The 25,082-nt window shown below is 36.5% G+C and overlaps 1 protein-coding gene across 3 annotated transcripts in view; it reads left to right on the top strand.

The window, feature by feature from the left end:
* Nucleotides 1–25,082, top strand: part of LOC133525047 (N-alpha-acetyltransferase 15, NatA auxiliary subunit-like) — a 100,468-nt gene that overhangs the window by 42,107 nt on the left and 33,279 nt on the right. Inside the window, exon 1 of one of the 3 annotated variants that reach the window (XM_061861268.1) lies at nt 2,707–3,004. The exons of the other annotated variants lie outside the window; for them this stretch is intronic. Coding sequence (XP_061717252.1) covers nt 2,986–3,004 — 19 coding nt within the window. The 5' untranslated portion in view covers nt 2,707–2,985. Of the gene's footprint in view, nt 1–2,706; nt 3,005–25,082 lie in introns of those variants that run through there. 3 annotated transcript variants of the gene reach the window in all.

Raw genomic sequence — 25,082 nt, forward strand, 5'->3', positions numbered from 1 at the left:
CAAATCCTTACTATTACCGATTGCTGCCTAGTTTGTCTTGTTAGTCATTTAACTTAACGTTCAATGAATCATTATCTCGGATTGTAGGCACCAAGGCTAGGAAAGTGGCGGCCAAAGGTCTTGTGGGCGCCACTACGAAGGAAACTCTTATTAATTATCAGATATATCCTTATTTGAACATATCATACATCTATTGAATCATTGTTCTTCACCGTAATCTTGATGCAGAAAAAGCATCTAGCTTGCGGTTTTAGTTTTTCATTGGGAAACTATAATTTATTAAGTCAGGTACAAATAAATATATCCTGATGTAAATCCGTGATCGTAAAAACAAGTAATCGTCCAGGTGTCAGACCGAAGTTTATAAATCTGCTCGCAATCTGTTGAAATCGTTGCAAATTTTAGTGTTTTGTCATACAACACTCGTCGGAAATTAACTTGTCCTTTCTTAAGTATACAAAAATGTTAAAAGAGTTTTGTAAATACTGTTCACGTGTACAAGAAATTTTAGATGGCTTATCTTCTATTAAGCACCAAAACAATGGTCATATAACTTCCAAAATGTCGAGCAAAGGTCAAATTGCCGACTGACCCATTCTGATCGACAAGTCCGACAACACTTGATTTGTCTCAGTTCACAACACCAGTATGGTTTCTTTCATAACGTTGTAGAGTATTCATTAAAAAAAAAAAGTGTGTTGTTACCATGTTATATATGTTGGTTTAAGTATTTTATATAGGCCTAGCAAATGATTGACTACCCATCTTTTTCTCCTCCTTGCATTGGTTTCCTCATCACTGAGGGTCGTGGCCACTTCTAGGGAACATCTTCTCTTTGCCACCTCTTTCTGTCTGTCGCCGAATGTAGGGCACCGTGGAGCGTCACATAAAGGGCTGAGCGAATTTGGTCTGTCCACCACATTGGGCTCCTGCGTCTCGGCTTATCGTCTTTTTCTAACTATGTTAATTAAAGAGGGACGGGTAGTCTATCTCGCTGCGAGATACTGTCGCGCCAATCATGTGCTAGACCGGCTGAGGGCCTAATAGCCAAGATCACAATCGTACATGAACAAATGCCAAACGAAATTCATAAATCGTATCAGGATGACAGATGCTACGAAGTCACGTGACTATTTCCATACGTTATTTAAATTTCGATTCGTGTTTTGTACCAACGATGGTCATCTTTGCTAGGCCTCCGAGTTTACTTACAATATAATGGTTAACATTTCCATACATTATAGATTAAACTCAGGACACTAAGAGTCCGGCTTTACCTCATATTAATACCTCTTAAAACATTTCAGTTGGCTTGTCCGCTAGCTAGGCGTGTCTCAATACTTCCTCATGTCTAACACGCGCGGCTTTGTTCTAGCCAGACCCATTATATCGCTGGTTTGGGGAATGTTTGCTCACGACTTTTCAATGTGTTACATTATATGCCAAGTTTTTTTAACCAACTATATATTATGGTATTATTTCCTATATCGTAATAGTTTGAGTAATTATAGTTACCAATTGTAACAAGGCCGGTTGGACAGTCGCCATCAGATATATCGCAGCGGCCGAGGGGCTCAAAAATATCTGAACATGCACCTTGCCTATAAGCATTTTCAAATATTAGGGAGGTCCTTGGCCGTTCCGATATATGCGATGGCAACTGGACCTTAACAAATACAAAGACGTTAAATGTAAGCTCAACCAATATTGTGGTTTTCGAGGTATTAGTGACGTTTGTGACAGCTCTAGTACTCTATCTCTCATCTAGTTTATTGATACAATTGCTTAATTGTCGTAAATACTAAAAGCATGCTGACATGTTTATGCAAATGTTACAAAATTTCTAATTATGCTTTTATGAGCAATTATTCTTACTTTAAATGTTCATTGACTTACCTACATTTAGTTCAGGGGTTTGCAAACATTGCGAGGAACCAACCACATTAGAAATATTCAGGTTTCCCAATTTTAAAGACAATATAAGATGTTTTTTTTTTTTCAATTCTAGTACCGGCACGCTACTGTTCTGTACTGTACCTACTATACATATAAGTGCTTGTACTAAAGGATGTTAAATTTCAAAGATACACTTTTTTTAATACCGGCACGTTGTTGTACTAAGTGCTTGTACTAAAGGGTGTAAAATACTTCGGGGCGGTACGAAACTCTGGGCCAATTTGCAATCTATAAATTATTCCATTATTCCACACTGTGAACTTAACGAAGTTACTAAATTGAAATCAACATTCGCACAAACCAAACAATAGAGTAGCATTTATTTGATGCATGAATTGAATGTGTTTATGCACAATGAATAAAGCTATTCTCACAATGATCGGCGTTGGGCAATCGCAACTTAGCAACCTGTCGGTGCAGAAGTGCATTGAGCGGCCGTGTAGGTGTAGCAGGCTAGCAGGTGCATTGCGAAAGGGAGTTGAGGTTTGTCAAAAACTGCGGCATTACAGTGGTTGCGTATTAAATAAATAAATGAATATTTAGGGACAATCTTATTCAGATCGACCTAGACCCAAAATAAGCAAAGCTTGTACTATGGGTACTAGGCGACGATATATTTTTTATTCATTTATTATTTCGTCATCATAGGTATAAAATACATTTAGTACAGGTGATAGGGTTTAAATATATACTATTTAGTATTTAACCGTGCAACAGGTTTCGCGATGGTATTTAAAGAAGATTAGCATACTGCATCGCAAGCGCAACGCCTGGCTGCGCATGACCTTGCAAGGTCGTGCATCGATCGACGAGGGCAAATTGCTTCAAACGAGTTGTATGGCTCATAGGGAAACTAGTTTCTTTTTAATCGACTTGAAAATGTGGAGCCTCTTTCTAGTTTTTTTATTTATGTGTATTTGTACCTCTACTATTATTTCGTGCCATTTACATCTGTGGCGTTGTTGTTTTATAATTTTTCCTTCAGGTGTTATTCGTTAGTAAGAGGAAAACCGGTGTATATCGAATTCTATGAATGCCTTATCTACTGGTATGTATACAATGTTAATTGTATTTACTTCTCATATCATATCATAATATCAATCTTGCTAGCTCAGTTTCGAACTCTGTTCTAGTAGTCGGAGGATCTGAAAGTATATGGAGTTTCGATGAAACTGCACAATCAAATATGCAAAGATTGCAAAATAACTGTCATGTCGATGACGTTTTCATTGCACAATAACAAAACCTTATTTTTGTTTAATATGTCCCTGACATCTGTCAAATGTCATGACACTAAGGACAATCATTCTAGAGTGAGAACCAAGACAAGTCTGCAACGATCTCATCACTCTATATTTATCATTCCGAAAAGTTTTGAGTCATAACACGTTCACTTGTTTTGTGATTGATTTTTATTGTCTCCGAGAATACGTATGTTCGTTGCCAAGCTATAATACAATATGACGAAAAGTTCATTCTTCAATTCTTTATTTTTAGAGGGTGACAAATGTATTACAGTTAATTTTATAATAGCAAATCCATGTTATAAGTAGTAATTTGAAACTGGTATCCACAGATCTTATTTGACAATAGAGATTTTTTGCAAAGTTTCACAGGTTATTCGTTCTTGACGAAATGTCATTTTGGTAATGTAATTGTATACATATCGCTTTTTTACAATTATCCTTAACTGACGCATTGGCTTTAATTCTCAACCAAAATGTGTAGGCTATTTTGATTAATATATATGGCGTTACATGCCTAATAGGTCCTTATGCTCCATATACATAAGGACCTTTCTCTGATAGAAGCCACATATTGTCACACCGTGTTACAATATGTATGACCAACGTGGTGGGTGCATCTTACTATTTCGCATGGCGTGCACAGCTAATTATTGATTTTTAAAACATCGTAATTTAGACGACTTCAATGACTTGTTTACCTAATCAACCAGTTTAAAGTTGCGCAAGAAATTGCGCAATATTACTGTTTGTATTGTGTATTATGTAAACAATACTATGCTATTGTCGCTTACTTATTTTAATTTGTACACCGAATTTTTACGCAATAATCGTGGGAAAACTTTCTTAGTTCTTCCGCATTGTTTTAAATGTTTCTGTGGAAATATTCTTTTCGTTCCGTTTATAAAATTATCCATAGCTTAAGTTATCTCAAATATTCAAATCTCTTTTTAATTAACTCTTTTAAAACGTTTCGTTAATTACATTGCGTATTCTTATCTTCAGTCCGATGTGTACAGTCAAGTGCAAATATATGTATCGAAAGAATCGTCTCATATGGTACTAGCTCTTATTACATTGGAATAAGATGCTATAGGACGTATTTTTGAGTAAGATGTGTACACCCATATTTTTACACTTGACTGTACCACAGTACCGGACATTAGTATATCACTTTGTCTCTTAGTAATTACTAAAGTAGGTCAATATCTTCTCTCCTGTCAAACAAAAAGTTAAAGCTATCTTAAATATATCAACGTTGCGGAAAATGAATTGTATGTTCATGTTAAATCATATTGATAACCGGCTCTATCGCGAATCGATTTTGTTACCTTTATTTACCGACGTTTCGACACAAGTTTTACTGGTCGAGGTCCGGTTATAAATATAATACAATATGTGTTCAAAATGCGAAAGTTTTAAATGTATGTTGATATATTATTAGACTGCACTATCCATATTTAAAACAACTTTAGTCTTAACTTTTACATGAGTAATGCACAATTCAATACAATAGTAATTTGTTTGAATCTCTTCTCCTTTTTAGTCAATTGTTATTTATTATGTTATTTACAATCGGAGATAATATCGAGACAATATATTTTTCCCGTCTATGGTGTATGCAAAAAACTATACACCATAGACAGGAAAAACCTAACATCGCTAAGACTGATATTCCCACTTAATTATGATACTTACAAAAAAACTGAAGATGCGCAGAAACATTACCTTTTTTAATTGAGTCGTTTGTGTTATCAAAAAAAACATCAAAGCTTTTAAGCATGAAATTATTAATGTTATTTTAAATGGCAGATCGCTTTTATTACACAGCAGTGGGTAATCAATCGAGTTCTAGAATAGGTATATTGCCAACTAATTACGGTAATAACACTAATAACATTAAAGTGCAATTAGATAAATCTACTACCACCAAGATAAGCAATATGCACTATGCAGCGTGGCACCCCCAAAATGAACTAACAACCTTGTTAAGGTCACCAGAAGATGATGAAAACAGGTTGAAAACTGTTTATTATAAAAATGTTAAGTAGTTCTTTCTATTTGCTCCAAATTGGATATCAAGACTAATTTTGATATCTTTAATTGTTCTCTAATTATAATTTACCATGTAATTTACTGCAAACGCAACATCGAGTGTCTATCTTGTATCTTTGTTTTAAGCATCTGCACCTACTTATCCGGGCCACGTCATCTACTGGTCTCGTTTTACTTATTAATATTGTTGCCTAACTCATCAACCCACTTGTTTGACGGACAGACGATAGTATCTCCTGGATGTCCGAACACTATGAACGATCGATATTATATTGTTGTTTTGTTGTCGCAACAAAATATATCGTGCCATATTTTATGAGGAATTTAAGCATTGCCAACGCCTTATAAATACCTTTTGTTTATGCGATATGCAAGATGCTATATCGTTTTGCTAAACAGGGCGTATTATCTTGCGTGTGGTTAGCTAACAAACTGCATATATAAGCGGATAGAGACAAAAAGCTGTCGTGTTAGTGTTAGCCTAGGTTCTAAGCCGTTAGTACAATAACATTACATAAAAGGTTTTGTTTTACATGTAAATAAGCAGATTTCTTAGTGCGTCACAATCAACTTCATTGGACGTCGTTTAAAAAATCCGCATACAATAGAACTGCGGTGTTGATTACTACGACTTACCAAGCCTAGGCGAGTTAAACGCTCAAGCGAACTGGTGTAAATACTGTTTAGTTTACGCATAGTGGTTATGAATCTTGAAATCACAGATACATTGGTGGTTCCTTGAGGCTAGCAATGGTAATGTTCGGCGTTTTGCATAGAAACATCCGGCGCGTTGAAGTTTTCACACGCTCTGCCTCGTTGAGTTAATTAAACATTGCATGGGTTTGAACGGTCTTCAAAAAAAAAGTTGCATTTATGCTAATGGTGGCAAATCTTGAGGTAGGTCGGTATATACACTATCAATTATTGTAGACACCTATTATGACGTGCCTTCGACGTATTAACTTAAATGCACTGTAATTGACTTCTCTGATAACATTTACCTCAGGTAATTTACTTGCGTCTTGTATTTAATTGCGATTAGATTGGTCATAGGTATAATGATTTGTATCGTTGATGTCATAAATATAATGTCCTGAGATTTTACATAATACTATGTTTTGTATGTGTATTTGCAAGTTTATATTGCCACAATGTGACTTAAATTTATTATGAGACTATGATACTATTTGTATGACACTGTCTCGCGCCAGTTGACAGCTTTCTTCTGCGTCTAGCCTAGCACAAAAGTGAAACTACAATTCAATACGAAACACTGGAATCGTGATTTCGCTTAACAGCATCTGCCGAGTGCGGTTTGGATTAGAGTACCTATTTACAGTGGCGGATTAACCGAACAGCAGAAAAAGCATATGCTAAGGGCCCCGCGCCTAAGGGGGGCCCCGCGCTCCGACCCTGACCATGCGATTTCGGCACGCGGAACCGGCCAAGTAGAACTCGCACTCCGCGGATCCTGTACCACCACATTTTATTTACAATGTATTTTTTTTCGTAACTCAGTAACAATATTGATCAATTATTATTAATTGTTATTATCCTGTCTATTTTTCTTTACAACGATACCAAATTTAAAGATTTTTTTAGGCTTACGCAAAGACCTAGAGCAGAGTTTAGCATAATACCGAAGGTGCAGAGTGTTAGGGAAGGTGCAAACTTTTGTGCATGGCTAAGCTGCAGGAAACAGCAGAGCTCGGAAACGAACAAAAGAAGATACTGTGTTTAAAAACATATTAGTGAAAAGCAAGGAAGGATGATTTATTTACTAATTATTATTTCAAATAACAAATTGCACCTTACAGCTAATGCCTAATGATGATCAGCTTTGAGCCCGTAGTAGGCCAAAGGACGCGCTCCTCTACGGCTGGCCGGGCCCAAAATATGCCGAGTTGCTGCAAAGCCGTGATACATATGATCTAATTGTCAAAATGTTATAAAAAGAAAACAGCGGGGCCTCTATGCAGGGCTTTGCATTCGCATAAGCCGGATGTAAAGCCCTACATAGGGCCCGATACACAAAGCATCCCAGCAAGTCGCACTTTCGAGCAAGAACTAAGGCCGAGCAGCAGGCAAGCCGAGATCAATTCCAAACTCTGTTCTCCTACAATTCAGTCTTTGCATGGTGGCGCGCCGTGATTGAACGCTCCGGGCCTCCACCCTTATACGGAGCTCGGCCTACGGCCTCGTTCACACTCTGGCATTGATTTCATTCTAGACTCTGCTTTCCTGCAGCTTGGCCTTCGGTTTCGCACGGGAACGCTACGAAATCGGGTGGTCCGATCGGTCCGGATATTCAGCTCGTGGGGCTCAGCCTTCGGGCTTGTTTTTTGGCTCACTTAGCCATTAGTTCCCACTTCTTAGGTCTGACTCACTTTTCACCTATTTTTACAAGCTTTTATTAAACTTAATAATCTTGATGTTAAACAGTATCCCTACATGCTTTAACTTGTAATACTCGTAAGTTGTTTTCAAAACCTGCAAACCATCTGCAAACTATTTTTTTGACCATTTGTCAAAATTTGGCAAAATCGAAAATAACACAACTTCATTAAGATTAGGCTCTTTTAAAATGTATTAGTAAAAAAATAAAAAGATCGAAATTCCTCCCTACATTTTTTTTTCTTTCGGAGCGATTATTTCCGAAAATAATAACTTTATTTAAAAAAAGGTTTTTGGAGACCATTATTCGTTTCGAAAGAGCTTATCCAACCATACGCCACACTACAGGGTCAAAGCAAAAAAATATCAAAGTAAAAACATTTTGTACGAGAGGTATCCTAATTTTTTTTATAGTTTTTATTTTACCCGTTCTGTCGCAATGCATGATTTATGTATCCATGCCAAATTACAGCTATCTAGCACTAAAGATCACGGAGCAAACCCTCGGACAGACGGACATGGTGAAACTGCTTATATAAGAGTTTCTAGGTGACTACGAAACCCTAAAAAATACACTGCATAACATGTTAAAAACTAATAGAGAACGAGTGGACAAAAATTAAGACATCGTAAAAATGTTGTGATGGTACTGAATCCTCGGGGTGCGAATCCGACTCGCACTTAATCATTTTTTTTTTCAAACCAGGGGGGCCCCGCGAGCTATTGTGCTAAGGGCCCCGCGCCTTCTTAATCCGCCCCTGCCTATTTAGTGAGGTATAGGTACTTTAAAATTTGTAACGACCTTGAGACGCAATTCGATGTTGGTTTTGACAGTTCCTGACATGGCTAATGACCTGACTTGTTTACAATTTGTCGTTTTTTTACGTGCCTCTGATTATGCTCACAAACTCACGAGGTTTTATCACACATTTACTGCCAGCGACCCGCTAGGCGAGTTCTCTGTTCGTAGGCGCTTTTCGATACGAGGCGGAAAATATGGTTATCGGCTACACTCGTAGCGCGTAGCTCGCCCTAGCAGTGAATGTGTTGTGTCAAAATACTAAAAATAATTTTTATTGTCTTGTTTTCTATTCGGATATGTATGGATGTGGATGTATTTTTAAATGAGACCAAGTAGAGTTTTAATGTTTGTCAGAATCAAGACAAGAATTAGTTTCAAAACAAGTTGAATAAACGTTACTTTTAATGTTACTCTTTTTGGTATTTTAATTAATGTAAACAATCAACAAATTAACATTACATGCCTCTCTAAAAGAACAGGATATAAGATGTAAGTAACATTATTTCAACTAAAAGTGATCACAAATTCTGCAATTGCCAAACGAAAAGTAAATACTAAATTGTAATTCGTAGATTTCTAGCATATACATTCGTTATAACTGAAACAGTAGGTTATAAAAACGTATCATTTATCACGAGGCAATATTCTTCATAGCGGCAGTACAAAACAAATTTACACACCATTAATCATCTTTATATTGGCAGTTAGTTAAACAGCTGAGAAGGCACTTCATTATGACAGTTTTTACGCTTTCCCCGTCACAACATACTGCCGAGAAATTTCACCCGGTGACAATCGTCACACAATGTTCGCAACTCTTACAGCGTCGTTATTTCGCAACTTTTACGCTTAATTGAGTATCTCTTAAATGGTAATTGTCTGCTAAATTTCTTATTTGCTCTTTGACACTTGCGAACAAATTGTCCTTTTGTTTGCATTGTGAGATCGTTTCTACATTTGTCTGTCAATTGTCTTGTATTAAAGTACATACGCATGCATTCGTATCTACAAAATATTCTTTTCTATCTCTTCATTACAATATATTGAGGTTGTTTTCGTTTCCTCCTATGCGTATGATTCCTTTCCCTTAATATATGTATCTTACATATACACTCAAAAATGTAAAATAAGTTTATTAAATTTACTCAAGAGAAATTACAATTTCTGAGACAAAAGAAATTGCAGATGATTGTTAATTTACCACGTCATCCCCTTGTAGAATCCCTGGGTAAAAAGTAGAATCCTGATGTTCTTCCACGGTACTCAAATCTCATTAATATCAATACATCTTTTTCACACTCAACCGCTTAGTGTTGAGTATCTATCTCTATTAAACGTTGTCTTAAACTATTGCCTAATGCTGTCTAAAGACAATGATTATATCTCGCCACTGATTAATGATAGCCTAGCACCTTTCTTAACTAAATCGACTTATTTACGAGATACAGTTTTAATACGAATATAATTACCAGCCACACCAACAATGGACATTAAACATTCCTCGCTGACGGATGTGTCTGTCTTATTGTGCTTTAGGTTGTGGCCTGCGGTTTCGTCTGTGAGAATATTGTTCATTTTTGTTGTTTGTCAATGGTGTCTCAGATATTGGAGTTGAGAAAAACTCCTTTAAGCGTTTTTTTCCTTCTGTTTCAGGATGGGGCTCGTATTGTATTGAAGTTTGGATATTGAACGTCATGCCTTTCTGACTGATGTTCTTATTGTACGTTCCCGCCCTTTGCTCATATTTCCTAAATGCAGCAATAGGATGTTTTTTTAAAGGAAAGCGTAAATATAAATGAATTTAAGTAATCCATTGCAAGTGTTCTGTAGATAAACGCATTACTTCTCGTTCTATCCACGGCCCGGGAATTATAACATTTGACTGGCGGGTTATATTCTGACGTAATAGATCTTCGAACACATGTTACAAAAGATTATAATATATTTGAACCTTTTCCTGTATGCATCGCGTGAGAGCCAGCAATTAAGTAAATTTCTAATGAACATCGCCATCGATACCTTAATGTGACAATTACACGAGTGAACCATTTCTCAGAAAGCGTTAACAGATAAGAATGGTATTATGATTAGCTTAGGCATGTTGATGTAGAGCTCTGGAAGCTTCTACTAACTAAACTTTCAGGCGTATGTTTGAATATTTTCTAGTTTTGTCATAGGTAACATTAAATATAATTATCCCTCATGAGACCTCAATGTCTGAGCTTATCCACGTTGTGGATGTACCTTAACTAACCACACCAACAATCACCATTTGTCGCCAATCACAAGTGACCAAACCGTTTTACTGTTGTAATTATTTTGCTGAAAGATGGCTGTTTATTTTCAGTGACTTTCATAACAATAAACAATATACTTTCCGAGTGTTCAAATTGACTTATGAGACACGATAATTAACTATTACACACCTACAGCTACATGTCATTATTGAAAGTTGTTTTGGACGTAAGTGTACATTCGGATGTACCTGATCTAATGGCATCATATTCTCCAAATTATTTCGTGAAAAGTTTTCAAAATATCGCAATTATTTGACTTCTCTTCTTCTTTTGAAATCTCTGATTTACCTGCTCTTCCTAGTTGCTACCTTGTTCCTTAAAAACACTATTAATTTTTTTTTTTATAGTTATTCATTTTCATATTAGTTATTATGATTCCATGTAGTTTTTGTCAACATTCTTCTATTATAACCATTGTTTATTATGTTATAAAATATTATATTATACCTGCCTTACTGTATTTATAGTACTCTGTCTTTCGTCAGTAATACACAAGCTTAAGCGATGTTATAATAAACTAATTATACGTATCGCAGTTTGCTCATACAAACAAACAGTCACTAACTATTAGTAGATATTTTTATTGAGCGTTTTTTTATCAACTCCATCATCTCGTTTATCTAGTTTTGATGCAACACCAACATCGCGTGCTGTTTTGTTACGATCTATCGGCTCCGTTACGTCATGTAACGACGACTTTTCACTTACCTAATAGATACGATTGTTTTATGTGTATTTAGTGGGTCATGTTGGCCCGTGGTCATTCCTGGTCACTAGTAACAGTAGTAACTAGACAGGAAGCGACTCAGGTCTTTTAGTTCCAGACAAAGCCGCCTTTCTTATACCCGGACCCGGGTACGTCCTTAAACTACGTCCAAAAGAGAGGTATGGGCATTGTGAATGTCATCTCGCTTTGTGTGGTAGGGCACAGCCAGTGGATGACATTCCAGATCTAGAGCAGAGCCCAACTGGGGAAGTACCTCCACCTTACAGAAAACAGCAGCCAAATAACACTAGACCCTACTCATAGTGTTGTGTTTCTGCCGGTGAGTAAGGTTGCCAGAGCTCAACGAGGGGGGCGGGTTTAGGGTCGGCAACGCGCATGTAACTCCTCTGGAGTTGCAGGCGTACATAGGCTACGGAGACTGCTTACCATCAGGCGGGCCGTATGCTTGTTTGCCACCGACGTAGTATATTAAAAAAAAACCCCAAAATGATGGAGGTGATGGGATGATCCAGATTATGTTCAAAGTTTGTTCAATGTTGGACTGCTGGTGGTGAAAAAATAGTACCCCAACTGGCACGCAGATCTCATTTTGAGAAAAGGATCCTATTATTAATGACATATCGATTTGTACTGTGTACACCTTCAAAATAACATGAAAATACGTACAATTCTACCTTTTTAGGTCCAGCCAAAGATTGCTTTCTTATTCAGATGATCTTAAGTTTTTACATTGTTGGTCTGCCGGTAGTGAAAAATTATTATCCTGACGCCAAATAAAAATAAGCTGTCACGCAAATCTCATTTCATCATCAGAGAGAGGAAGCCCGATATTAAATAATGACATATACCGATTTCTACTCCGTAAACCTTAATAATAACATGTGAACTTGATTGACAATTTCACACGTCAAAATTAGTATTACGTACCTATTTCTGGACGTTTTAATTTATGTATAATTAATTCAGTTTGGTTAATTGCCCACGTCAAAGATAATGTGCACTAAACACGTGGGCCTGAAAACGTGTTTGATTTTGTTTAGTTAATTATACCTACTTAGAAATTATTGTTTCCATTAACTCTATGCCTTCCTTTTTTTACACGACTGATATGAAAGCGAGGTTCAGTTCATGTTTTTCGAGTATCCGCAGTTTATACTAAATACAGTGAGTGTAAACGCGTCCTATCAGCGATAGCGATGGTCGCGTGCTCTGTGAGTAAATATTCACTATTTCCACATCCAACAATCGAGTTTTAGAACTACCTCTTACGATCAAACACGAATTCAAAACGGTGGCCGTCATTCCAAAACTAATTATAAAGCATAGTTCATATAGAATTGGTACGCACTAGAAGATTGTTATTTTTTTAAGTTAATAAAATAAGAAAGTTATGAATGGTGAATTTTAAATAGTAATGTATTTAGCTTTCAAATATGTATAAATTAAAAAAAAAAATCTCTGTTATGTTAATAATTACGAACTGTTTTCATAATGGACCCCCGTCATTTTCTGCACAACACTTTTGTCGACATTTTTGGCGTGTTGATTTCTTGTAGATCGCAATGAATTGATACCCTGGTCAATTTGACTAGTCTTATTTAATTTTATTTCATGATTGCCCAATAGTATTTGATAGATTGAAATTGGGGACAATTCGAAGGATTCATCTCGCGGGGTATGTAATTGGCCTGATTATTAGCATACCATGCCAAAACTTTTTTTGAGTAGTGGCAGCTGGCTAAATCTGGCCAACATTTCATAGGACCGTTATGGGATCTAATAAATGCCAATACTCATTTCTCTAAGCACTCTTTAATATAAAGGTCCGACTTCATTGTTGACTATGTTATAAAACTTTTCGTCTTACAGCCGCAATTATAAATTCCTTGCCATATCATATGTTTTTTTGCGAACTTGTCAAGTTTCACGAACTTATATTTTTCGGGTAAATGACCTCTATTATTGGCCATATAAAACTTCGAACCGAGTAGTTGATTAAAATCGAGTTTTACATACGTCTTGTCGTCCAACTACAAGCAACCTTCGAATTCTGTCAATACTGGGTCGTACAATAGTCGAGCTAGTGTTTTAGCTTGTCGGATCTGTTTAACAGTCCGATTTGGCTGTTTTATTGCTCGATAGCTCTTATAGCCACCTCTGAGGTGAATCATCTTTATCTTTCTAGAAGTTTCTTTGATTTTTTGGGATAAATCGTAACTAGACCGTTCTGAATTTTGTTTGAGCGACCTTAGGTCTTTTTTCCCAAAATCTTGTTATTTGTCCCAGACCTCCGATTAGTTTGTGTTTTCCTGTCAGCTCATAGAGTCTCCTTGTAACGTTTTATGACCCCACAAATACTAGCTGTTAAAAGCTATTTTCTAGATGGAATTAAGTGTGATCATTTTTAATGGTCCGTACTAATTAAAATAGTTTATGAAGCTTGTCTGATGAATATGTATTTGTTCGCTGAATTGTAATAGGGCACAACATTTACGATTGCAAATATGTAACCCTTTACATACTTGCAATCCTAACGACATGCGATCTTATCGCACATGTTAAATGTTCTATGCCTTCCAGAGAACATGTTGCATAATATCACATAATCTGTGACAAAATACTCGTAGTAAAAATTCACACGTGTTATTTTTAATTGTCAATCTGTTAAAGCAAATTTCTCCAGAGACATACTATTAAGTCTCTCTAGTTATGGCTTATAGTAGGTACTTAAAAAGCAAGATTGTATGCTTTTAAGGGCCTATTTTTAATAAAATTACCATATGAATGCAGATAAATATCGTCTGGCATGCATTAGCCGTCTGTATGCAAATCGTGTAGACTTTTAACATACTTTTAATTTGCTGAAAATGCGTACGCATACCGAGACTCCGGCGCATCTTGCGTACGGCATCGCTAATTAATTGACGACTATACTGACAATCGATTTCACACCTTATCCGTTTTAGAATAGGATTTATATTTGTGGTTGAATTCGAAATTTCCATGACTTTTCGTATGGTCAGCAAGTTTACGCTTCGGCGGTGGCTACTCACGTGTGACATCGTAGTCAATCAGTTTTTGTTTCTTTGTTTGATTGAATAGTTGATTATCTCGTTGATGTAAACATATTCATGAAAAAAAAAACGCAATTCGATGACTGACAATGTTTACAAACTGCTTATTAGGATTACTTATGAATAGATAAATTTTTCTGTAATAGAACAACAACATTCTGAAATATCTACTCGTATTTGGCGACTGATAAGGATACTACGTAGCAACATTCAGGAAAATTAGACAAAAACATAAGACAACAGTCTTTATACTACGGCTACTTACACTTTACAGTAATTCACATCTTGTAGTCAGTTGGGTACTACCAAAAGCGTACTTAAATTCTGAAAGTAAATTTAGTTCTATATGTATTATGCTGACCACACGCATGATATGCGCTAGCGCATTGTGTCCATGGCATGCGCACGCGGCGCCGGCGCCGCCAGCTGTTTTTATCTATTCACAAGCCGTGGCTCCCTTGTCTATTATCTCTCTAGTACAGTGCCAGTCATTGGGCTATGAGCACCTACATTCACATTTATACTGGACACAAAATGGACCCTTTGAATTGCAAATATTTACGTAAAACGGTTTAATGGCATAGCTTTGTGAATTGTTAGTCTTTCTCATTTTGAACTCAGTTCAAGGGACTTGGTATGCAAGCAGCAATGTGAGTCCGATAAATTTGTTCGGAATATGTAACGAAAACAAATGACTTGAGATATAAATTCTTATTGGTTTTATCTTTTTCTGCTGTAAATAGAACTGGTTCTAAAGAAAAATGCCCGTGTTAACAAATTCAGTACGTGCGAATTTTACGACAATATACAAGTATTGATTGTATTCATGGATTTTCTCCCGAAAAGTCTGACGATACTCTTGCACTTTGACGTTCATATTCTAAAGTATTCATATCCGTGTATTTACCTAAATATGAAATGTAATTAAAATGAAAATACTTATTTATTTATAGGTACTAGGAAATATTTATGAGAAAATTTACACTGCATACGAATTCATTGCAATCAAATAACTAGAACACACGCTTCGTTTCTAGATGAATGCGACCACTTGAGTACTCGCCTAAAGGTTTCCGTTCAGTTGTCGGTATTAGTCGCTCTATTTATAACGAATTCCTGCGACAGGCTCGATGCCGGTTAATTGAGAAATGCACGCACATTGTGTCGCGACTGCTGCGAATAACTTAGCCGCTCCCCTTTTTGCGCGGGAAAGGGTTGCATTCTAGTTCCACATCTATTGTCTAACACTGAGAACGCTATTAGGTATTTAAATCTTTATATCTGTGTGGTGGTCAACAATTGTGGATTTAAACCTCGGTCGTGGTGTACCTATTGAGCAGAAAAATTCTCGAAAAAAATATATCCAAAAAGACTATAAAAAAAAAGGTTTGGGTCCTTAAAATAGCATCGCATGCTGTAAGTAAATACGACAACATTGTATGGAACTATGTACATACTAATCTGTAAAACAGGTTACCACTTACCAGGTAGCTGCTTACGAGTCTTCTTCCTGCCCTTATCCCACGTTATGTGGCGCGGCACAACATCTTATCTTTCGTCACCTCAGTACTCACTCCTTTCTTTCTCATATCCTCTTTCACACAATACATCCATCGTTTTTTTGGCTATACCATCCGCTCTCCTTCCATCAACATTCATCCTTAACATTCTTTTGTCCTGCAAAAATGCAACACTATAATCAAAAGTAACGAGAGATATATTTAATCCAATTTGCATGTAATCTAACATTTTCGGTTCGATATTCAATTCCGTCATCAAAATAAACAAACTGCGGAAAAATAATCGAATAGAAAATAAGTAAATAAAACATTTAGCTTGGTATGTAAATACCCGGATGAAAGAAAAACCATACCCCCCAAGCGGGGATTTCTTAATAATCTTATAAATATCGTAATTATACCACTATGATCTCAACCATACGTCAATGCATAATGAAAACATCTCTAGAACGTTGCAACTTGAGGTAAATTAAATTTGAAAATGCTATATTTCAATTACATCAAAAGTCTATAGGTATACAAAGTAATACAAACTCGTTATAACTCGAATGACTTTAATAGGTACGTTTGTTTGTTGTAAAGACGGATGCTTTTTTATGCCAGCGCCAGCGAGTCCTGCCAAGATTCCGTATTAAAATGCAGTTTGCAATTTAAATACAACTGAGAATTATTCAAACATGCGACTAATAAGTAGGTACTTCCTTTTCCAAAGCCTCAACGATTCCATGTTGCTAAAATGTGGAAATTATTTCGTCGACGTTACAATTGTAGAAGGATACCTCCCTTGGACCCTCCCTAGAATTTATTTCTCAGTGGCTTGCTTTTATGCCTACTAAGAATATTATCCTAATAATAAAGTCATATCAAGTTATCTAAATCTAAACCCATATAATTACGATTTCTGTAGGACGGCACCACCAACGTCGACGTACATTCCTTACGTATGCGCTTTAGCTTAACTCACTGCAATTTATATTGCAGTGATTGTTGTGAAGTACATAATTAATATTTCAAAATGAAACATGGCAATGAAATCTCAACTCATTATGATTTTCCTATACGCCCCCATCTGATCAAAGCAGGTACCGACATAGGATCAAAGTAATAAAGACGTAAATTAATATAAAAAGTTTTTGCAAACGTAACCTTAGGACTGATTGATACGGCATATAATTGCGGTGAAGTGTGCTAGTTTTCTACACGCACATTTTGTACGAAGTCATTTTGCGCCCATGGGCTGACAAGGCCTGGCTCGTTCATTTTGATTTAACTGTAATTAAAACTTTGTTTTGACACGTCATTATATAATTGCAGGTTCAGAAAATTACCCGAACATGGGCTTAGGAACGTAGGAAGTTGTCTGTTATAAGAAGATTGGATATATTCATTGGCTCTTTGTTTTTTACAACGTGACCAATATTATGGTATGCGGTCATTACAGCATCATTTCCAAATTATGTAGGAACCAGTTATTATTTTTCGTGTTTGATTTAATCAGCTTCAATTTGCTTTGATGCTATCTTCAAGTATTCTTAAATTCCCCAAATAAGGAGAAATTAATAATTTAACACATTAAATATGCATGAATGAGCAAAATGGCATACAAGAGTATAGGTTCTGAAACTCGATTGTTTAAGAAGACTTTAGTGTGGTTATCTTAAGTAAGCACTACGTATATCTTTACACATATTTGTGCCATAACACGTGCGCAAACATCATATTAAACGCGAGCACTGTATTTATATTTAATGAGCATAGAACATTTTGCGCTGCAAACGGCCCGCTGATTACCACGTACGGTTTGAAGTGGCTAAAACGACACTTATCTTAATAGTAATCGCCTTGTTAATGGTAAAGCTTGACGTGTATCTGCTATACGTAATGTTGTTGAAAGAAAAGCTTCCTGGTCTTTACTCATATTTATATACTTGGATTTTTTTTATGTTACGTGTGTCAGCAGCTTATTATCCGTAAAAATACAGTTTAGCTGGTTATTAGTGCCATTAGACTAGAGAAAGGCGTGAAATTCAATATTTCTATTGGTGATAAAATTGGCGCAACTATTTCTTTTTTACCTATATGTACAGTCTGCAAACAGATTAGCTTAGTACCCCTGGATACAAATATGTATGCAGGGGTGTTAAGCAAACAATTTACCTGACCGTACCTACAATTACTAATGTTGAAGTATGATTGCCTTATTCTTAAATACTTGATAAAGAAAAATAACTCTGTGACCTACTATAATTTTTAATTGTTAGACAACTTTCACGCTCTTGTAATTATTCAAAAGCGTTGTGAATTGTTTCTCTAATTGCCGTTCCATCTTTAATATTTTTGTTGTTTTTAATGGCCTTACAATTGACGAATACGTCTCGATCAATTTAGAATGCTCTCCAATGGGTATTGCCCTCGGATTAACGACACATTAGCATCCGGCAAACGCGTACGATGAATATGTATGTCACGATCGATCTTGCCCTTAGTGAAATCCTGTATAATCTGTCTAACAATAGACGTGCAGGTTGCCAAAGGATGATGTACACACGTACAAGACAGGAAGACTTCCAGGGCAAAAGCACAGATTTATTTATAGTTGGATTTCCTCATAAGATTTTGCGTATATTTTGATTTAACCAATGCTGTTAGGTTTCGTGTGGTTTCAGTTACATCATGGAAACATATTTTTCCAAAACTTTTCAACCACATCCTGTTCAGTTTCACGACCTCTAATTTCAATAGGCTTCTCAGCAATACTCTTATTCACTTGACCACTTCCGCTTCCAAACTGCAAACGATTTGTCTTGTGTAATTGTAAACGAGCGTCTCGAACTGCTAGAATGAGTAACGAAATATGCGCATCGAATCGACAAATTACTATGTTGAATTGTGGGCGAGACGATGAGTCCGTAAAAGGACACCTGCCGCGGCGCCGTGATTCACGGTCCTTCGTCCGCAATTGGTAACAAACATTAATTTTGCATGAATTACCTAGAAATCTGGACGTAAATATATGAGTTCCTAAAAGGGCCTTATGTATTATTAACCCTGTCTTTGTATCCTGATTAATTGTTCCTTAAGCTTCTGCTTATTTTTAATTAAGTCATTTGCTTTTATTATTTTTACAAGTAAAAAAAATCTGTAATATTAATAGTATTCCCCTCCTTTTTAAAAATCGGTTAAAAGTTAAGCGTTTGTTGAGTATATCATTCAATAAAAATGGCTAAGTAATTTCGACGCTACGGTGGGAAACACATAATCATTTCACGAACATCCAAATTATCTATAGACTACTGAAATCGAAACTTCCTTTTTGGATTTGCCGTAGTCAGAAAAAAAGCCAACGGAATTTGTGGTTTTCGTGCGGTCACGTAATACCTTCTGTAAAGTATAAACCGTTGTTCAAAACGAAGGTATAATTATAATTGTTCCTCGTGTTTCTATTTTTCATTGCGACATCTCCATCATGCAAATGAGCATTTACGCAGCAGTCGTCGTAAAAACCCCACACATTCGACGATTCAAAACAATAAGATCGTCCTTGTCAGCTGCAGATTTATTAGTTCCCACAGAATATGTTATTAGGTACACCAGGATCCACCTGACTATTGCTCTGTTCTCTATATAATTGTCTTTGTATTTCTTAGTACCTAACGCTATTTCTATTACGTATTTCCAACGTTTTAATATTGATGAGCCTTCATTCCGGCTTCATAATTTGTTTCGTATCCTTATTTGTATTTGCATCATATACTAAGTAATGTAATTTTAAAATCATTAAGATATCTTAGCACAAAAAAACTATTACGTTTATGTTAGTGATCTTATCGAGGAACATGTATGGCGATTTGTGATTGCATTTGCTTCATGGAAGATGTAGCCATTAATTTTAATGGGTCACCTTTAAAGGCTTGTATTAATTCCGGTGACTTAGATATGATGTCAGAAATACGATTCCTGTAAGTAGTTGACACAAGAATAACGAGTGCTTACTAACGTACCTTTTGGAGACTTAAACATTACAAACGTTAACAGACTCGTTAAAAAACTAAAAAGATATAAAGACATTTTTGGTAAAATTATATTTCAGTTTAACGATGTCTGCGTGTCGTGCATTTAGAAATAAACTGCGTATACTGGATTTATATTGTTCTCCTTTTTAATTCGCTTAGCTTAGACACGTTTTGACCATATTCCTTTTTTCAAAGTCCCGGATCTTGGCGGTGAGGCAAGTTTGCACGTACTCCGGTTCCGGGTCGCTGCTCGCTTTGATACTATATCAGATTGTTGTCAATGTCACATCCTGATTGCTCTTTTCATTAATGTTTTCTAAATAGGATATGTCTTTTAGTCATTTGTGGTCATCGTGTATAAAAAGTTCTAGTACGATAAAATTGTTATTCTGAGTCACATATCTGTTTGTACAAGCGGTGCTAAGTTCATTGTCAAATTCTTTGTCACCGTTTAGATATGCTCTGACGTTGTATATAATGTTTCCAGATGATGAAGATGATGTCATTGCGGTTTGTGGCTCGTCCCGTCATCTATGACGTATTATTTCAACATACCTGTATTCGAGCTTTTCTGTGTCGTCACGTATAACGTAACGCATTCTGATATACAGATGGATTTTCGTTTTGGGTCAGTGAGGGTAGCTATCAGATCCCGTGCTGCTGCGTGAAAACAGTATTTGAAGAACTTCCCTCGATTTCGAATTAATGAAGATTGACGTTTACAGATTTTGGAATAAACATTCAGCTGCGGAAAAAACGTCATTTTTGACAAACTTTTATTTTGATGATCTCATTTCGAGTATCAAAAGCTTGTAAGGGACCAAAAAAAAAATGCTTGGGCAAGGAAAGCCACAAATCGAGGAAAACTATTCACAGACCATTTCTATGAAAATTAAAACTTATTTTTCACATGTGATTTTTTATGCCAATCGATTCCATTCCTGTCCAGTATGAATAGTTTCCTAGGGGTCAGCTTAAGGTGATGTACTAAAGAGCCATAAAGAATACTTTTTCCTAAGACTGTTTTCTCGTAGCAGCACGGGATCTGGTAGCTGCCCTGACTGACCCAAAAACAACATTCACCCCGTATATGGTTTTGCATGGCACATTCGACCCGAGCTGATACGCAAAATGATGTTGCTGTTGTTACACACTGCGAGGAGGACTGAATAATGTAGCATTTTCAATTATTTTAGCTGTCTATTATTTATATTGTTTCTGTTACTTAACACCGCTAATGGTTCTCTAAACATCATTATTTACCTTTATCCAATTATCTTGATTTAATCTGGCTGCACCTTGACACGTTATCTTAACCATACTTAGCGTTATGATGCATTGTCTGCTTCCGCTGACTTGGCAGGGTCAACGATTTTTGCCTACGTCACTCCCACGTTTTCGATTATTGCCTATTGGCGTGATGAGGCTGTATGGATGCCGCGCACGCGCGTCGCCTACGACATCACCCAGCTTAGGGCATGACTACACGAAGTTGACGTGGTGTTCGTCACACAGGAATCGTGTGGGTTTTTCTCGGTACTGTCTGTGTAATTTTATAGTATTCACGAGCCCGAATGACATGAACTCGCAATCCGTTACTAATATGTGGAATTGAAGAGCGTTTTTATACTGGTTTGTTAGAGCGACCAAGCACGCGCAGCGATTGGGATGACTTTCATGTTTACGGCGCGGCGCTAGCGGTGCTTGGACGCCGACAGACTGCGAATTGGAAGCTTTACGGATGTGTATCGTGTGATTCGTGTGGATTTGCCAGCTGCTAATCGCTGTGTTTATGCATGCGTGACTTGCCAATGTTTGTTTACATCGTTTTCGGTATTGGCTGAACATTTTATGTCCTCACGCTAAGTCTCTTCTTATTAGATATCTTGTTATTCACTAATCAAATTCGCATGCGTAAGGTAGTCAATGCAGCTACGTTTATGCATCGCCTAGCACCCGATCCACCTTAATTGACACAGTTCTGTTTGGAGCATGCCTAATAGCAACATTATCTCAATTATTTCCAGTTGCGTCTGTCTAGTACCTTTGTTACGGAAAATAAGATATTACCTTAACTGTCCTTCCCGGATTCTAAGTTGAAAATGAGCCTAGATTTGTTACAGATTTATGTAATTCACGTAATTTGCCTGTCATCGTCCTTCGCGGTCGCACGATGCTGTGACGACAATTTGATAATTTTACTTACAATTATGCAAATCTATTTTGGTCGCTGTTTATGTTGCAGGTTCGCCAATTTCCAGACTTTACGACTCTGACTAATCACTCTTTAATATGATTTAACGGGTATTTATTTTAGGAGTAGGTATTTATTGAAGATACCACCAAAACTTTGTCGAGCCTCAATTAAACTACTGTCATGAAATTCAGTTAGATATAGGGCATTTGTCATTTTATAACATGAGATATTTACTCAGGTGTATAACTTTCCGGATTTCGTTTATAACCACAACCTTAGAGCTTAATGGAAACTGAGTTCTATCATTATGAGTTCAATTGCATTCGCCTCTAGCATCCGCTCGCTTTACCCTTTGCAACACGGGCCGTTTCAGATCTGATCTGCCGCAGTCCTAAATCTGGACATGCTTTCTATTTCGAAACGTTATTCATAATTCTCGTAACGAACATGCGTAAACGATGTCGCAATACCGGTGATATTAGATTATCAAATACGAAATGCACGATCGCAGACTGTGTTCAGTACCTGCTCATATATTAATTTAATGTCATGCTTTAATTCGCTATAGTTTAGTGGAATGTATGTATGTTACATAGAAGTGATTTTCTACGGTAAACATTCGATAGACTATAATTTAATATCGCAATGTGCTTATTTTATTTGTGAGTAGAAGGGAACATGGAGTATTTACGCGATATTTAATACCTATTCTCAAAACGCTAAGAGATTAGGTTAAATTAATTATGAATGTATAAAACTTGGGTACATAAATCCGTTACATCACACTTTTTAGTACAATAATGATATTTTCGTTGTGTTATTATTTTTAATTTGTCAACAAAAAATTACAGGTCATTGAAAAAATATACACTTACTTAAATATTGTCCACCTCTTTTATACAGTCTCCATAAAATTTGGTGAAAATGTAGCGTCATTTGTATTTTTTTACACAATATGTCTAAATGTATGTGCGAAAATTCATACTAGCGGAAATGTAAATAGTCATCACATGCGCCGACCAAACTTAGAAACGACGTGCAGCTGCTGACTTTCGTTCTTAAATAAATTACCGTTTGATGGAGCCCGAGATGTTTATTCAGTTTTGGCATCTAAAGATGTTTGATTTTATTACGGAGGGATGGTTATATTAGATTACTTAGAATGTGTTAATACATAAATACCATATTTTTTGCTTCTACGACGTAATAATAAATAAATATTATAGTACGTTATTACACAAATTGACTAAGTCCCACAGTCCACGGAGGGTTCAATCTCATCAAGTCATCACACAAATAAATGCCCTTACCAGGATTTGAACCCGGGACTATCGGCTTCATAGGCAGGGTCACTATCCACTTGGCCATACATAAGTTCCATTCATAAGTTATATATCGGGCGCCAATAGATGAGACCATCCTAGATCTTGTGAAATGTTTCACATTTACATTCTTAACTTTATTTAACTAGAAATTACTAGATAATATTACTGGTTGTAATTCAGTTCAGTTGTGGTTGTGTTCAGTTTAACATAAGATTTTTGAGCTAGATATCTTTAACAATGTGTTAATGTGAAATTTTTCATTTTTTTTCAGGTAAGCTACAAGTTTTACTAACAGGTCTGTGAAGCAGTGTACGGCAACGAACGTAAGTATCCGGTCGATTATATTCGTTGGGTTTGCAAAGTTGTGGCTGATGTGTATGGAAGTTGTTTATGAGAAAATAAGAGGTCACGAATTGCCAAAAATCTCACCGCACAAAAATATGGCAATATCGGAACGTCTTAACCAAAACCATATTGAGACACACAACCCACTGGAAGAACTGTTTGGAAGTACATAAGTGCACAATGTAGTGGAAATATCTCACAACGAACACGATCTTCAGCAATGTATATATCTGCTAATCCCTCCGTCCGAAAGTCGGTGGGCCTTCTCATGAAGCGTTGACAGTTGACGCACACCATTTTTTCTTATAGGAATCCATTCTGAATATAGTTCGTGTCATCTATGATGACGCGCAGATTTGACCTTTAACTACACGACGAGATAAAGCACGCGTCTTCGAGAATGAAATGATCTATATAATGATTCGACCTAAACTTAAATATTCTTGTGAAAGGAATAGTCGTGTTTTCTATCAGCCTACCAGTTTACCGCTATCAATAGAATTTATCGACGTTTATTAAAATGTAGGCCGGCGGCGCAACGCGGAACAAAAACGGCCACAGTGTAGCAAGTGCGGCTCCAAAACCAGGCCCAGCAACCTAGATCCGTCTGTGCCTGTCGGTGGCTCGAGTATTTCTAATGGCTGTTATTTTAACTGGAACATATCCTGCGAATGTTCATTGCTGCTAAATATATAATTTATATTGCCAATAACTATTTTAACGTAGAACACTAAAATTCAATTTTGTCAACAAAAATTGTAAGGAAATGTGTTTTGGTGCTGCAAGTACACCAGCCCATTTGCATGGTTGTACAGGCACATACTAAAATGTGATAGAATGAGATAAAGTATTTTCACTATTTTTCACACAGCTGGATCGTTGAATACGGATGCTTTTTTCCCCGCATCACTTAATAATCGTTGCTAAAATGTACGGCTATCTATCAGATATAGGTATTTTAGAAGTCAACGTGTTTGTGAAAAAATGTAATCTGATCTTTACATCAATATATCAATATAATGGTACTGGCGAAATGGACGGATGTTTCATGTCATCCGGTATAACGATGCGAAAAGGTTGTTTTTTCGTTTGGTCGTCTTTAGTGCAGCACTATTTCAAGACAGATTATTTGG

This window comes from Cydia pomonella, chromosome 14, assembly GCF_033807575.1.
Source record: "Cydia pomonella isolate Wapato2018A chromosome 14, ilCydPomo1, whole genome shotgun sequence".
Lineage (NCBI taxonomy): Eukaryota > Metazoa > Arthropoda > Insecta > Lepidoptera > Tortricidae > Cydia > Cydia pomonella.